The sequence below is a fragment of the Vicugna pacos genome, chromosome 31 (genome assembly GCF_048564905.1).
Source record: "Vicugna pacos chromosome 31, VicPac4, whole genome shotgun sequence".
NCBI classification, from domain to species: Eukaryota; Metazoa; Chordata; class Mammalia; order Artiodactyla; family Camelidae; genus Vicugna; species Vicugna pacos.
The window spans coordinates 1,223,470-1,240,074 of NC_133017.1; the positions used below are offsets into that span (position 1 = coordinate 1,223,470).

Below are 16,605 nucleotides of genomic sequence, written 5' to 3' on the forward strand. Positions count from 1 at the left end.
GGCTTGGGAATGCCCCTTGGGACGTGTGGATTCTCACGACCTCTTCCAAGAACAGGAGCGTTTTGATCATCTCTGCCATCTCTTCTCTTGCAGATGTCAGGGACCTTGGACCCGTTCTTGGAGAAGAGAATTGAGGAACTTCCTCAAGTCCACGTTGGCACTCCGTATGTTTCTGCCAGTATCAGCGAGGATCAATAGGTCTCATGAATGTCTTTTGAGCCTGGTATCCTCTACAGCTGTCTCCACGCCAGTATTCTCCATTGTAGCAGAACATCTCTCATCCATGTGTTCGCATCTCTCCTCAATCCGTGCAGCCAGCTTTTCGCCCAGCTTCTCTTCGTGTCTCCCCTAAAGTCGACTTCAGCAGGACTGGGCAAGTCTGAAAGTACCTCGGAGCCTCACCAGTAAGCTGATGACAGGCAGATCTTCCACTGTCTGCTCTGAAAGGTTCTGGAAACTGACCTGTGAACTCAGGTCTTTGGGCAGCAGCAGTATCTCGAACTTACACAGCTTCCCGGACCAAACACCTAAGCCAAGCTCCACAGAGGGCGGCAGCCCCTCCATCACACTGATCCACCCACAGAACTCTGCCCGGTTACCTAGGATCCAACAGCCACAACAAGCCTCGCGGTACACACCAACATTCCACCTGGAATCCAACCGGTACCTGCCATCCCCAATGGCTGCTGCATCTTGTCAGTGTTGGGGGAGGGGCTGCATCCGACGAGAGGTGCCTAAGGTAAATGTGATTCTACCCACTAGCGTCCCATGGGCCTTTCTTCTTCCCTCTTTCCTTTTGCTCAGATCTGTATGCACAGTACCAATGGAGGGAAGTGGGTCCCTTTTTAGTTGATGGTTTCACACGTCTTTAAACTTTCTAACAGTTCACAGTACACAGAGACCCTCTAAAGGAGACTTATGTTCCTATGATATCCGTACACCCGGAATACATATGCGTCGCCTGATTTCTGCTGAAACACCCGCACTCTCAGGACATGGATCCATTTGTTTCATGGGGGCTGAAATTCCAAGAAATGAAACCAACCCCAATGTGCACTTTACTGTCTGTCTCTTTTGCTCTTAGTACACTTTGGCAGATCTACGTGCCTTTGTTATAGGCTTCTTACATTTCTTCTCTACGTAGCGTAGAATATGGCATTCCTTCATCCTGTCGGAAGACATACAAGTCTACATCACGGACTAGGAATCCATTTGATTCCAAATCGGCATTTGGGTTAGGTCACGATATGCTCTTATGAATCAATATTTACGAATATGAATGCACGCCTCTGATTTGCGAAGACAAGTGTGCTGAGTACATGCAAGCCGCGATACTGGGTCGATGCGTGCTGAATGATCCTTGACATCACCTTGAGTATTTTCTTTTGAATAATCATGATTCCCTTGGTAGATGTCAGCCAACCGTACCCTTTTGGTGCTTGTTTGTTGGTTTGATTCTTTGTTGGTCTGCTTCTTGCTTGTTTTGCAAACACGTCAGGCCATGCAGCTCTCCTTTCGCTTCAAACAGAGAGTCCAATAAGCTGATTCACTTAAGAGAGTGCTTCCAATCACCTATGATTTCCTGCTTCCCTCTCCCATCTTTAGGGTTTTGATGTCCTCCTTGCCTTCTTCTTGTTTCTTCTTTGCCACTCATGCTCTTCTTGCATTTCCAATAATGGTTTTCTTCCTTCCATTTCATCTTGCTGCTTTTCTATTCAGGGGAGTATTCTCAACCTTCCTTTTAGAAGAAGTTTTGAACTGCTGAATTCTTTTAAGATTTGCCGGTCTGTGGAATTCTCTAGCTCTGCCGTTATTAGAAACGGTGGTCATGGGGCATAGGCTACCGTAGTTGGCAGCATTTGGCCATTCAGGATATGGTCTGTGTCCTGGCACTCCTCCCTGTCCTGCAATATTGCTGCCGAGATATCAGCTGAAACCCCTCTGGAGGTTCCCTTGTGACTATGTTGTTTCCTCCAGGTGCATTTTAAATCACTGGGATATTCGTGAACTTTGTTGATTTGAATCATACAGCTGCTGGTAGGTCTATTGGGATTCCACCTCCTTTGGATGCTGTGTAATCCCTGAATTCACATAGATGATTCTTTCTTGGCTTTCAGCACGTTTCAGTCTGATTTTTCTACAGATACATTTTCAGACAGTTTTTGTTTCTTTATCTCTTGCTTTTCCATCTGGGACTCTTATGAACTCTAGTCTTTCATGCCCTGTCTTAACCCAGGATTCAACAGCAATGTTTCATTGGTTTGCACTTGCTTTCCTATGTCTGCTTCTGACCGAGGGATTTCTGTTCCCCTGTCTTCACAGTCATTCACGCGTCCCTCTGCATTATCTAGTCTGCTAAGGGCTGAATTTTGGCCCTGATATGATCACATCCATTGAGTTTTCTGATATTTTTTGGCTCGTCTTTAGACTTTCTCTTCCCCTTTTCTGATATTCTGCCTTTTGTGATTCTGAGACAATGTTGTTCTTCAGGGTTTTCCAGACCTCCAATTTCAACACTTGGTCTGGATAGCGTTTTGCAGTCTAGTTGTTTGAAAGCTTATCTTCTGGGCCTTCAATATCTTTGGAACTGAAAATGGTACTTCCTGTTTCTTTTACTGTACTTCTTCATCTCTACTGGTCAGGTAATATCAGGTATCTAATGTAGACTTCTAGGGCTTTGTTAAGTGAAAATTTTAGACTCTTGTCTCTACGCAATTCCATGGGATTTCTGTGAGGACAACTTCTCCTAGACATTGATGCCATATTCTGTTCCTGTGTGTGTTGTCTGGTATATCTCCAATTGCTGGTGTTGCATTTGTTGTGATGAACATCCCATACTATTTCGATTAGCATAACTTCATTTCGATTACGCATATCTCACAATTCTGAAAGTGCGCAGGACACTTCCTCTTGTGGAAATGAGGCTTCTAAAGGTTCTCAGCTCTGCATTCTGCTCTATGTCATTTTGGAGTGTTTAAAAAAAAGCAAACTGAGAGTGCGCTTGTGCTTTGTAGTGCCACGGGAATGTCCCAATGAAAGCAGTTCTTCCCAGAGCTTCTCTGTCTACTGAAACACCAGTGGAAGCTCATCCATGGATGTCACACATCAGGGCCTGCTGGAATGATCCCGCAGACCTACCTTGGTGTCCTCGGTGCCGTACCATGCCGGTGCCATCCAAAATGTAGCATCCGCTTTTGGGAGATAGTGCTGAAGGAAATGCTTCCTCTTCTCACGCTGTGGACTTGGACCACTCTTCCTTGTCCTCTCATCCTTGTGGCACGGGTGCACGAAGGCAACCACAGAGCTGTTGCGCATCCTGTGCCTCAAACCAAACCATAATCCCAGCCCAGGTTATGAATGTAGCAGATCCTAAGGCTTTTCATTCTGATTTCAAACCCAAGGCCCCCTGGATCCCTCAGACCAGATGCACGATAGCTCTGATTCAGCCCCACACGTGCTCTATTGGCAAGATGCCCAATTTGTCCCTGGTCCTGCAGATGCACTGGGTGTGGCCATGGGACATATCGGTAATCTCAACCGCGCGACCAGTGTGGTTGCTTTATCATTGGTACACAGTTCGGTTTGCTCTCTTGATTCGACCCACCACATCCCACAACGCACTCCAGATCCCTGAGACTCAGCGTGTGCCATCATCCGTAGCCCTATCCCTCACTGACCGTTGCCTCTGCTACCTCAAATTTGGCAGCTCGGATCTTGGTCTCAGAATCAACTGTGGGGATATTTTGCGCTGGATTCTTTGAGTTCTGTCAGCCAAGCATCTGCTGTGCACTCTTGTAAATCTCAGCACATCACCTTCAATCCCATGTCTCCTGTCCGCTTGAGAGTGTGCGTCCAAGGTAAACAGAGTTTCACCCTTGTTGCTCCATCACCAGGGGTCAGACCCTGCACTGGTTTCCATTCCCTGCTTTGCCTTCTCCTGCTTCCAGGTGTCCTGAGGCCTCATCCTGTCTTTGGAAGTAACAGGCCTCTCTTCGGCAAGTGTCCTGTGCCAAGGGCTGGGTGAGTGGATGTTTCCATTGCTCTGTACCTGGGAGCGAGTGAGTGCAGGTTGCACTTCTTCTCTGCCAACTGGGCATCGATGAATCAACACTATCCAGATACATTTCACAGAAATGTGATATTTGCTTAGCTCTTTGTTTCTATACAGCCTTGGTGGGAGGGATTGTCCGAAGACACCTGTTTTGACAGTGTGTTGATATCTCATTTGCAGTCTTTAAGAAGTTTAACAGAATTCATTTACATGTTTTGGGAGTATACGAAAATCAAGTTATTTTTTGAAACACACTGTATCGACCTAGAAGCCAGACTTGTCAATTTTGGTAACATTTTGTCAGCTCTACGGAAAACCTAGACAGAAAGAATGCAAACTTCCAGTCCAAACTGTTAAAGGGGTCATGTCAGCTCTTTACGGTTGAAGCCTCCGAAACCAACAGGAACCATGAAATAACTATTGGAAACATGAAATAACCCCCAACCTTGGATACACTTGTGCATGTGGTGCCCTTTACTCCCAGTGACACCTACTGGCCAATGTTGGCATTTCAAGGGGTAACATCCCTCTCTAGGAAAATACAAGAGGAAACAAACCAAATATATACATTTAGGTTTGAATCCAAAAGCACCTAGAGGCATTATAGCTAGGACAACCCTGCTGCAGTTATGCTAGTCTATTGAGAACCAGGTGTTCTTCTATCAGTGATGAGAACGATTAATCATCCGATCATGTTGGGTAAAGCCATTTAACGCAACCAAGTCTGCACCCCCATGATATAGTGCCCCCGGGGGCTTGACTCAATTGAAAGACGATCCACAGAAGCTGTGTCTTTAATGTCACTGGCGACTTTGACAGTACAGTTCACTTTCTGACATGTACTATTTACCTATACTGTCTTGAAAAACTGAGGCCTAATACAGATTCAAGTTCAGTCAAAGATTCCCCTGACTTACCACACTCCCTTCACCCCAGGGAAGACATAAACACAACATTGGCTGAATCTAGCGGCAGGCCATCGTTTCTAGGTGTGAGCTAAGTATTCAATTCCTATCGATTTCAGCCGAGACTATTTGACCTTGAAGGAGTTCACTGTTGTTCACAGAGTGTGAAGCTGGAGGAAGTCTGATTCTAGGAGGGGCTTGCTCTTCTCATAATGGCTTCATTGCAGCTCAGGTACTGATCCTTCAAAATGGATGCCTGAGTGGAGGGGAGGGAAGGGCAAGTGCTTGCTAGCTAGGCCCAAACCTGGGAAAAGGCTTACCTGGGCTTGGTGAATTCTGGTCTGAATGGCTTGGGAATGCCCCTTGGGACGTGTGGATTCTCACGACCTCTTCCAAGAACAGGAGCGTTTTGATCATCTCTGCCATCTCTTCTCTTGCAGATGTCAGGGACCTTGGACCCGTTCTTGGAGAAGAGAATTGAGGAACTTCCTCAAGTCCACGTTGGCACTCCGTATGTTTCTGCCAGTATCAGCGAGGATCAATAGGTCTCATGAATGTCTTTTGAGCCTGGTATCCTCTACAGCTGTCTCCACGCCAGTATTCTCCATTGTAGCAGAACATCTCTCATCCATGTGTTCGCATCTCTCCTCAATCCGTGCAGCCAGCTTTTCGCCCAGCTTCTCTTCGTGTCTCCCCTAAAGTCGACTTCAGCAGGACTGGGCAAGTCTGAAAGTACCTCGGAGCCTCACCAGTAAGCTGATGACAGGCAGATCTTCCACTGTCTGCTCTGAAAGGTTCTGGAAACTGACCTGTGAACTCAGGTCTTTGGGCAGCAGCAGTATCTCGAACTTACACAGCTTCCCGGACCAAACACCTAAGCCAAGCTCCACAGAGGGCGGCAGCCCCTCCATCACACTGATCCACCCACAGAACTCTGCCCGGTTACCTAGGATCCAACAGCCACAACAAGCCTCGCGGTACACACCAACATTCCACCTGGAATCCAACCGGTACCTGCCATCCCCAATGGCTGCTGCATCTTGTCAGTGTTGGGGGAGGGGCTGCATCCGACGAGAGGTGCCTAAGGTAAATGTGATTCTACCCACTAGCGTCCCATGGGCCTTTCTTCTTCCCTCTTTCCTTTTGCTCAGATCTGTATGCACAGTACCAATGGAGGGAAGTGGGTCCCTTTTTAGTTGATGGTTTCACACGTCTTTAAACTTTCTAACAGTTCACAGTACACAGAGACCCTCTAAAGGAGACTTATGTTCCTATGATATCCGTACACCCGGAATACATATGCGTCGCCTGATTTCTGCTGAAACACCCGCACTCTCAGGACATGGATCCATTTGTTTCATGGGGGCTGAAATTCCAAGAAATGAAACCAACCCCAATGTGCACTTTACTGTCTGTCTCTTTTGCTCTTAGTACACTTTGGCAGATCTACGTGCCTTTGTTATAGGCTTCTTACATTTCTTCTCTACGTAGCGTAGAATATGGCATTCCTTCATCCTGTCGGAAGACATACAAGTCTACATCAAGGACTAGGAATCCATTTGATTCCAAATCGGCATTTGGGTTAGGTCACGATATGCTCTTATGAATCAATATTTACGAATATGAATGCACGCCTCTGATTTCCGAAGACAAGTGTGCTGAGTACATGCAAGCCGCGATACTGGGTCGATGCGTGCTGAATGATCCTTGACATCACCTTGAGTATTTTCTTTTGAATAATCATGATTCCCTTGGTAGATGTCAGCCAACCGTACCCTTTTGGTGCTTGTTTGTTGGTTTGATTCTTTGTTGGTCTGCTTCTTGCTTGTTTTGCAAACACGTCAGGCCATGCAGCTCTCCTTTCGCTTCAAACAGAGAGTCCAATAAGCTGATTCACTTAAGAGAGTGCTTCCAATCACCTATGATTTCCTGCTTCCCTCTCCCATCTTTAGGGTTTTGATGTCCTCCTGGCCTTCTTCTTGTTTCTTCTTTGCCACTCATGCTCTTCTTGCATTTCCAATAATGGTTTTCTTCTTTCCATTTCATCTTGCTGCTTTTCTATTCAGGGGAGTATTCTCAACCTTCCTTTTAGAAGAAGTTTTGAACTGCTGAATTCTTTTAAGATTTGCCGGTCTGTGGAATTCTCTAGCTCTGCCGTTATTAGAAATGGTGGTCATGGGGCATAGGCTACCCTAGGTGGCAGCATTTGGCCATTCAGGATATGGTCTGTGTCCTGGCACTCCTCCCTGTCCTGCAATATTGCTGCCGAGATATCAGCTGAAACCCCTCTGGAGGTTCCCTTGTGACTATGTTGTTTCCTCCAGGTGCATTTTAAATCACTGGGATATTCGTGAACTTTGTTGATTTGAATCATACAGCTGCTGGTAGGTCTATTGGGATTCCACCTCCTTTGGATGCTGTGTAATCCCTGAATTCGCATAGATGATTCTTTCTTGGCTTTCAGCACGTTTCAGTCTGATTTTTCTACAGATACATTTTCAGACAGTTTTTGTTTCTTTATCTCTTGCTTTTCCATCTGGGACTCTTATGAACTCTAGTCTTTCATGCCCTGTCTTAACCCAGGATTCAACAGCAATGTTTCATTGGTTTGCACTTGCTTTCCTATGTCTGCTTCTGACCGAGGGATTTCTGTTCCCCTGTCTTCACAGTCATTCACGCGTCCCTCTGCATTATCTAGTCTGCTAAGGGCTGAATTTTGGCCCTGATATGATCACATCCATTGAGTTTTCTGATATTTTTTGGCTCGTCTTTAGACTTTCTCTTCCCCTTTTCTGATATTCTGCCTTTTGTGATTCTGAGACAATGTTGTTCTTCAGGGTTTTCCAGACCTCCAATTTCAACACTTGGTCTGGATAGCGTTTTGCAGTCTAGTTGTTTGAAAGCTTATCTTCTGGGCCTTCAATATCTTTGGAACTGAAAATGGTACTTCCTGTTTCTTTTACTGTACTTCTTCATCTCTACTGGTCAGGTAATATCAGGTATCTAATGTAGACTTCTAGGGCTTTGTTAAGTGAAAATTTTAGACTCTTGTCTCTACGCAATTCCATGGGATTTCTGTGAGGACAACTTCTCCTAGACATTGATGCCATATTCTGTTCCTGTGTGTGTTGTCTGGTATATCTCCAATTGCTGGTGTTGCATTTGTTGTGATGAACATCCCATACTATTTCGATTAGCATAACTTCATTTCGGTTACGCATATCTCACAATTCTGAAAGTGCGCAGGACACTTCCTCTTGTGGAAATGAGGCTTCTAAAGGTTCTCAGCTCTGCATTCTGCTCTATGTCATTTTGGAGTGTTTAAAAATAAGCAAACTGAGAGTGCGCTTGTGCTTTGTAGTGCCACGGGAATGTCCCAATGAAAGCAGTTCTTCCCAGAGCTTCTCTGTCTACTGAAACACCAGTGGAAGCTCATCCATGGATGTCACACATCAGGGCCTGCTGGAATGATCCCGCAGACCTACCTTGGTGTCCTCGGTGCCGTACCGTGCCGGTGCCATCCAAAATGTAGCATCCGCTTTTGGGAGATAGTGCTGAAGGAAATGCTTCCTCTTCTCACGCTGTGGACTTGGACCACTCTTCCTTGTCCTCTCATCCTTGTGGCACGGGTGCACGAAGGCAACCACAGAGCTGTTGCGCATCCTGTGCCTCAAACCAAACCATAATCCCAGCCCAGGTTATGAATGTAGCAGATCCTAAGGCTTTTCATTCTGATTTCAAACCCAAGGCCCCCTGGATCCCTCAGACCAGATGCACGATAGCTCTGATTCAGCCCCACACGTGCTCTATTGGCAAGATGCCCAATTGGTCCCTGGTCCTGCAGATGCACTGGGTGTGGCCATGGGACATATCGGTAATCTCAACCGCGCGACCAGTGTGGTTGCTTTATCATTGGTACACAGTTCGGTTTGCTCTCTTGATTCGACCCACCACATCCCACAACGCACTCCAGATCCCTGAGACTCAGCGTGTGCCATCATCCGTAGCCCTATCCCTCACTGACCGTTGCCTCTGCTACCTCAAATTTGGCAGCTCGGATCTTGGTCTCAGAATCAACTGTGGGGATATTTTGCGCTGGATTCTTTGAGTTCTGTCAGCCAAGCATCTGCTGTGCACTCTTGTAAATCTCAGCACATCACCTTCAATCCCATGTCTCCTGTCCGCTTGAGAGTGTGCGTCCAAGGTAAACAGAGTTTCACCCTTGTTGCTCCATCACCAGGGGTCAGACCCTGCACTGGTTTCCATTCCCTGCTTTGCCTTCTCCTGCTTCCAGGTGTCCTGAGGCCTCATCCTGTCTTTGGAAGTAACAGGCCTCTCTTCGGCAAGTGTCCTGTGCCAAGGGCTGGGTGAGTGGATGTTTCCATTGCTCTGTACCTGGGAGCGAGTGAGTGCAGGTTGCACTTCTTCTCTGCCAACTGGGCATCGATGAATCAACACTATCCAGATACATTTCACAGAAATGTGATATTTGCTTAGCTCTTTGTTTCTATACAGCCTTGGTGGGAGGGATTGTCCGAAGACACCTGTTTTGACAGTGTGTTGATATCTCATTTGCAGTCTTTAAGAAGTTTAACAGAATTCATTTACATGTTTTGGGAGTATACGAAAATGAAGTTATTTTTTGAAACACACTGTATCGACCTAGAAGCCAGACTTGTCAATTTTGGTAACATTTTGTCAGCTCTACGGAAAACCTAGACAGAAAGAATGCAAACTTCCAGTCCAAACTGTTAAAGGGGTCATGTCAGCTCTTTACGGTTGAAGCCTCCGAAACCAACAGGAACCATGAAATAACTATTGGAAACATGAAATAACCCCCAACCTTGGATACACTTGTGCATGTGGTGCCCTTTACTCCCAGTGACACCCACTGGCCAATGTTGGCATTTCAAGGGGTAACATCCCTCTCTAGGAAAATACAAGAGGAAACAAACCAAATATATACATTTAGGTTTGAATCCAAAAGCACCTAGAGGCATTATAGCTAGGAGAACCATGCTGCAGTTATGCTAGTCTATTGAGAACCAGGTGTTCTTCTATCAGTGATGAGAACGATTAATCATCCGATCATGTTGGGTAAAGCCATTTAACGCAACCAAGTCTGCACCCCCATGATATAGTGCCCCCGGGGGCTTGACTCAATTGAAAGACGATCCACAGAAGCTGTTTCTTTAATGTCATTGGCGACTTTGACAGTACAGTTCACTTTCTGACATGTACTATTTACCTATACTGTCTTGAAAAACTGAGGCCTAATACAGATTCAAGTTCAGTCAAAGATTCCCCTGACTTACCACACTCCCTTCACCCCAGGGAAGACATAAACACAACATTGGCTGAATCTAGCGGAAGGCCATCGTTTCTAGGTGTGAGCTAAGTATTCAATTCCTATCGATTTCAGCCGAGACTATTTGACCTTGAAGGAGTTCACTGTTGTTCACAGAGTGTGAAGCTGGAGGAAGTCTGATTCTAGGAGGGGCTTGCTCTTCTCGTAATGGCTTCATTGCAGCTCAGGTACTGATCCTTCAAAATGGATGCCTGAGTGGAGGGGAGGGAAGGTCAAGTGCTTGCTAGCTAGGCCCAAACCTGGGAAAAGGCTTACCTGGGCTTGGTGAATTCTGGTCTGAATGGCTTGGGAATGCCCCTTGGGACGTGTGGATTCTCACGACCTCTTCCAAGAACAGGAGCGTTTTGATCATCTCTGCCATCTCTTCTCTTGCAGATGTCAGGGACCTTGGACCCGTTCTTGGAGAAGAGAATTGAGGAACTTCCTCAAGTCCACGTTGGCACTCCGTATGTTTCTGCCAGTATCAGCGAGGATCAATAGGTCTCATGAATGTCTTTTGAGCCTGGTATCCTCTACAGCTGTCTCCACGCCAGTATTCTCCATTGTAGCAGAACATCTCTCATCCATGTGTTCGCATCTCTCCTCAATCCGTGCAGCCAGCTTTTCGCCCAGCTTCTCTTCGTGTCTCCCCTAAAGTCGACTTCAGCAGGACTGGGCAAGTCTGAAAGTACCTCGGAGCCTCACCAGTAAGCTGATGACAGGCAGATCTTCCACTGTCTGCTCTGAAAGGTTCTGGAAACTGACCTGTGAACTCAGGTCTTTGGGCAGCAGCAGTATCTCGAACTTACACAGCTTCCCGGACCAAACACCTAAGCCAAGCTCCACAGAGGGCGGCAGCCCCTCCATCACACTGATCCACCCACAGAACTCTGCCCGGTTACCTAGGATCCAACAGCCACAACAAGCCTCGCGGTACACACCAACATTCCACCTGGAATCCAACCGGTACCTGCCATCCCCAATGGCTGCTGCATCTTGTCAGTGTTGGGGGAGGGGCTGCATCCGACGAGAGGTGCCTAAGGTAAATGTGATTCTACCCACTAGCGTCCCATGGGCCTTTCTTCTTCCCTCTTTCCTTTTGCTCAGATCTGTATGCACAGTACCAATGGAGGGAAGTGGGTCCCTTTTTAGTTGATGGTTTCACACGTCTTTAAACTTTCTAACAGTTCACAGTACACAGAGACCCTCTAAAGGAGACTTATGTTCCTATGATATCCGTACACCCGGAATACATATGCGTCGCCTGATTTCTGCTGAAACACCCGCACTCTCAGGACATGGATCCATTTGTTTCATGGGGGCTGAAATTCCAAGAAATGAAACCAACCCCAATGTGCACTTTACTGTCTGTCTCTTTTGCTCTTAGTACACTTTGGCAGATCTACGTGCCTTTGTTATAGGCTTCTTACATTTCTTCTCTACGTAGCGTAGAATATGGCATTCCTTCATCCTGTCGGAAGACATACAAGTCTACATCACGGACTAGGAATCCATTTGATTCCAAATCGGCATTTGGGTTAGGTCACGATATGCTCTTATGAATCAATATTTACGAATATGAATGCACGCCTCTGATTTCCGAAGACAAGTGTGCTGAGTACATGCAAGCCGCGATACTGGGTCGATGCGTGCTGAATGATCCTTGACATCACCTTGAGTATTTTCTTTTGAATAATCATGATTCCCTTGGTAGATGTCAGCCAACCGTACCCTTTTGGTGCTTGTTTGTTGGTTTGATTCTTTGTTGGTCTGCTTCTTGCTTGTTTTGCAAACACGTCAGGCCATGCAGCTCTCCTTTTGCTTCAAACAGAGAGTCCAATAAGCTGATTCACTTAAGAGAGTGCTTCCAATCACCTATGATTTCCTGCTTCCCTCTCCCATCTTTAGGGTTTTGATGTCCTCCTTGCCTTCTTCTTGTTTCTTCTTTGCCACTCATGTTCTTCTTGCATTTCCAATAATGGTTTTCTTCTTTCCATTTCATCTTGCTGCTTTTCTATTCAGGGGAGTATTCTCAACCTTCCTTTTAGAAGAAGTTTTGAACTGCTGAATTCTTTTAAGATTTGCCGGTCTGTGGAATTCTCTAGCTCTGCCGTTATTAGAAACGGTGGTCATGGGGCATAGGCTACCCTAGGTGGCAGCATTTGGCCATTCAGGATATGGTCTGTGTCCTGGCACTCCTCCCTGTCCTGCAATATTGCTGCCGAGATATCAGCTGAAACCCCTCTGGAGGTTCCCTTGTGACTATGTTGTTTCCTCCAGGTGCATTTTAAATCACTGGGATATTCGTGAACTTTGTTGATTTGAATCATACAGCTGCTGGTAGGTCTATTGGGATTCCACCTCCTTTGGATGCTGTGTAATCCCTGAATTCGCATAGATGATTCTTTCTTGGCTTTCAGCACGTTTCAGTCTGATTTTTCTACAGATACATTTTCAGACAGTTTTTGTTTCTTTATCTCTTGCTTTTCCATCTGGGACTCTTATGAACTCTAGTCTTTCATGCCCTGTCTTAACCCAGGATTCAACAGCAATGTTTCATTGGTTTGCACTTGCTTTCCTATGTCTGCTTCTGACCGAGGGATTTCTGTTCCCCTGTCTTCACAGTCATTCACGCGTCCCTCTGCATTATCTAGTCTGTTAAGGGCTGAATTTTGGCCCTGATATGATCACATCCATTGAGTTTTCTGATATTTTTTGGCTCGTCTTTAGACTTTCTCTTCCCCTTTTCTGATATTCTGCCTTTTGTGATTCTGAGACAATGTTGTTCTTCAGGGTTTTCCAGACCTCCAATTTCAACACTTGGTCTGGATAGCATTTTGCAGTCTAGTTGTTTGAAAGCTTATCTTCTGGGCCTTCAATATCTTTGGAACTGAAAATGGTACTTCCTGTTTCTTTTACTGTACTTCTTCATCTCTACTGGTCAGGTAATATCAGGTATCTAATGTAGACTTCTAGGGCTTTGTTAAGTGAAAATTTTAGACTCTTGTCTCTACGCAATTCCATGGGATTTCTGTGAGGACAACTTCTCCTAGACATTGATGCCATATTCTGTTCCTGTGTGTGTTGTCTGGTATATCTCCAATTGCTGGTGTTGCATTTGTTGTGATGAACATCCCATACTATTTCGATTAGCATAACTTCATTTCGGTTACGCATATCTCACAATTCTGAAAGTGCGCAGGACACTTCCTCTTGTGGAAATGAGGCTTCTAAAGGTTCTCAGCTCTGCATTCTGCTCTATGTCATTTTGGAGTGTTTAAAAAAAAGCAAACTGAGAGTGCGCTTGTGCTTTGTAGTGCCACGGGAATGTCCCAATTAAAGCAGTTCTTCCCAGAGCTTCTCTGTCTACTGAAACACCAGTGGAAGCTCATCCATGGATGTCACACATCAGGGCCTGCTGGAATGATCCCGCAGACCTACCTTGGTATCCTCGGTGCCGTACCGTGCCGGTGCCATCCAAAATGTAGCATCCGCTTTTGGGAGATAGTGCTGAAGGAAATGCTTCCTCTTCTCACGCTGTGGACTTGGACCACTCTTCCTTGTCCTCTCATCCTTGTGGCACGGGTGCACGAAGGCAACCACAGAGCTGTTGCGCATCCTGTGCCTCAAACCAAACCATAATCCCAGCCCAGGTTATGAATGTAGCAGATCCTAAGGCTTTTCATTCTGATTTCAAACCCAAGGCCCCCTGGATCCCTCAGACCAGATGCACGATAGCTCTGATTCAGCCCCACACGTGCTCTATTGGCAAGATGCCCAATTGGTCCCTGGTCCTGCAGATGCACTGGGTGTGGCCATGGGACATATCGGTAATCTCAACCGCGCGACCAGTGTGGTTGCTTTATCATTGGTACACAGTTCGGTTTGCTCTCTTGATTCGACCCACCACATCCCACAACGCACTCCAGATCCCTGAGACTCAGCGTGTGCCATCATCCGTAGCCCTATCCCTCACTGACCGTTGCCTCTGCTACCTCAAATTTGGCAGCTCGGATCTTGGTCTCAGAATCAACTGTGGGGATATTTTGCGCTGGATTCTTTGAGTTCTGTCAGCCAAGCATCTGCTGTGCACTCTTGTAAATCTCAGCACATCACCTTCAATCCCATGTCTCCTGTCCGCTTGAGAGTGTGCGTCCAAGGTAAACAGAGTTTCACCCTTGTTGCTCCATCACCAGGGGTCAGACCCTGCACTGGTTTCCATTCCCTGCTTTGCCTTCTCCTGCTTCCAGGTGTCCTGAGGCCTCATCCTGTCTTTGGAAGTAACAGGCCTCTCTTCGGCAAGTGTCCTGTGCCAAGGGCTGGGTGAGTGGATGTTTCCATTGCTCTGTACCTGGGAGCGAGTGAGTGCAGGTTGCACTTCTTCTCTGCCAACTGGGCATCGATGAATCAACACTATCCAGATACATTTCACAGAAATGTGATATTTGCTTAGCTCTTTGTTTCTATACAGCCTTGGTGGGAGGGATTGTCCGAAGACACCTGTTTTGACAGTGTGTTGATATCTCATTTGCAGTCTTTAAGAAGTTTAACAGAATTCATTTACATGTTTTGGGAGTATACGAAAATGAAGTTATTTTTTGAAACACACTGTATCGACCTAGAAGCCAGACTTGTCAATTTTGGTAACATTTTGTCAGCTCTACGGAAAACCTAGACAGAAAGAATGCAAACTTCCAGTCCAAACTGTTAAAGGGGTCATGTCAGCTCTTTACGGTTGAAGCCTCCGAAACCAACAGGAACCATGAAATAACTATTGGAAACATGAAATAACCCCCAACCTTGGATACACTTGTGCATGTGGTGCCCTTTACTCCCAGTGACACCTACTGGCCAATGTTGGCATTTCAAGGGGTAACATCCCTCTCTAGGAAAATACAAGAGGAAACAAACCAAATATATACATTTAGGTTTGAATCCAAAAGCACCTAGAGGCATTATAGCTAGGACAACCCTGCTGCAGTTATGCTAGTCTATTGAGAACCAGGTGTTCTTCTATCAGTGATGAGAACGATTAATCATCCGATCATGTTGGGTAAAGCCATTTAACGCAACCAAGTCTGCACCCCCATGATATAGTGCCCCCGGGGGCTTGACTCAATTGAAAGACGATCCACAGAAGCTGTGTCTTTAATGTCACTGGCGACTTTGACAGTACAGTTCACTTTCTGACATGTACTATTTACCTACACTGTCTTGAAAAACTGAGGCCTAATACAGATTCAAGTTCAGTCAAAGATTCCCCTGACTTACCACACTCCCTTCACCCCAGGGAAGACATAAACACAACATTGGCTGAATCTAGCGGAAGGCCATCGTTTCTAGGTGTGAGCTAAGTATTCAATTCCTATCGATTTCAGCCGAGACTATTTGACCTTGAAGGAGTTCACTGTTGTTCACAGAGTGTGAAGCTGGAGGAAGTCTGATTCTAGGAGGGGCTTGCTCTTCTCGTAATGGCTTCATTGCAGCTCAGGTACTGATCCTTCAAAATGGATGCCTGAGTGGAGGGGAGGGAAGGGCAAGTGCTTGCTAGCTAGGCCCAAACCTGGGAAAAGGCTTACCTGGGCTTGGTGAATTCTGGTCTGAATGGCTTGGGAATGCCCCTTGGGACGTGTGGATTCTCACGACCTCTTCCAAGAACAGGAGCGTTTTGATCATCTCTGCCATCTCTTCTCTTGCAGATGTCAGGGACCTTGGACCCGTTCTTGGAGAAGAGAATTGAGGAACTTCCTCAAGTCCACGTTGGCACTCCGTATGTTTCTGCCAGTATCAGCGAGGATCAATAGGTCTCATGAATGTCTTTTGAGCCTGGTATCCTCTACAGCTGTCTCCACGCCAGTATTCTCCATTGTAGCAGAACATCTCTCATCCATGTGTTCGCATCTCTCCTCAATCCGTGCAGCCAGCTTTTCGCCCAGCTTCTCTTCGTGTCTCCCCTAAAGTCGACTTCAGCAGGACTGGGCAAGTCTGAAAGTACCTCGGAGCCTCACCAGTAAGCTGATGACAGGCAGATCTTCCACTGTCTGCTCTGAAAGGTTCTGGAAACTGACCTGTGAACTCAGGTCTTTGGGCAGCAGCAGTATCTCGAACTTACACAGCTTCCCGGACCAAACACCTAAGCCAAGCTCCACAGAGGGCGGCAGCCCCTCCATCACACTGATCCACCCACAGAACTCTGCCCGGTTACCTAGGATCCAACAGCCACAACAAGCCTCGCGGTACACACCAACATTCCACCTGGAATCCAACTGGTAACTGCCATCCCCAATGGCTGCTGCATCTTG

General features: G+C 46.4%; 3 protein-coding genes across 4 annotated transcripts; all 3 read left to right on the forward strand.

Annotated features, from left to right (window-relative positions):
• The first annotated feature begins 412 nt into the window (after nucleotides 1-412).
• Nucleotides 413-4,272, forward strand: LOC140690605 (uncharacterized). Its single transcript, XM_072952473.1, has 4 exons — nucleotides 413-739; nucleotides 3,707-3,857; nucleotides 3,948-4,020; nucleotides 4,232-4,272. Exons 1-4 carry the CDS (start codon nucleotides 413-415, stop codon nucleotides 4,236-4,238), a joined length of 558 nt encoding a protein of 185 aa, XP_072808574.1. The 3' UTR covers nucleotides 4,239-4,272.
• Nucleotides 4,273-5,715: 1,443 nt separating this feature from the next.
• On the forward strand, nucleotides 5,716-9,733 carry LOC140690604 (uncharacterized). The gene is made up of 4 exons (XM_072952472.1): nucleotides 5,716-6,042; nucleotides 9,010-9,160; nucleotides 9,251-9,323; nucleotides 9,535-9,733. Exons 1-4 carry the CDS (start codon nucleotides 5,716-5,718, stop codon nucleotides 9,539-9,541), a joined length of 558 nt encoding a protein of 185 aa, XP_072808573.1. The 3' UTR covers nucleotides 9,542-9,733.
• A 1,285-nt stretch (nucleotides 9,734-11,018) lies between these two features.
• On the forward strand, nucleotides 11,019-16,540 carry LOC140690607 (uncharacterized). 2 transcript variants are annotated; one of them, XM_072952476.1, is made up of 4 exons: nucleotides 11,019-11,345; nucleotides 14,313-14,463; nucleotides 14,554-14,626; nucleotides 16,003-16,540. In XM_072952476.1, the coding sequence occupies exons 1-4, from the start codon at nucleotides 11,019-11,021 to the stop codon at nucleotides 16,259-16,261; spliced, it is 810 nt and encodes a 269-aa protein (XP_072808577.1). In that variant the 3' UTR covers nucleotides 16,262-16,540. The 2 variants fall into 2 exon arrangements, with proteins under 2 accessions (XP_072808577.1, XP_072808578.1); XM_072952477.1 differs by lacking the exon at nucleotides 16,003-16,540 and adding an exon at nucleotides 14,838-14,878.
• The last annotated feature ends 65 nt before the right edge of the window (nucleotides 16,541-16,605 follow it).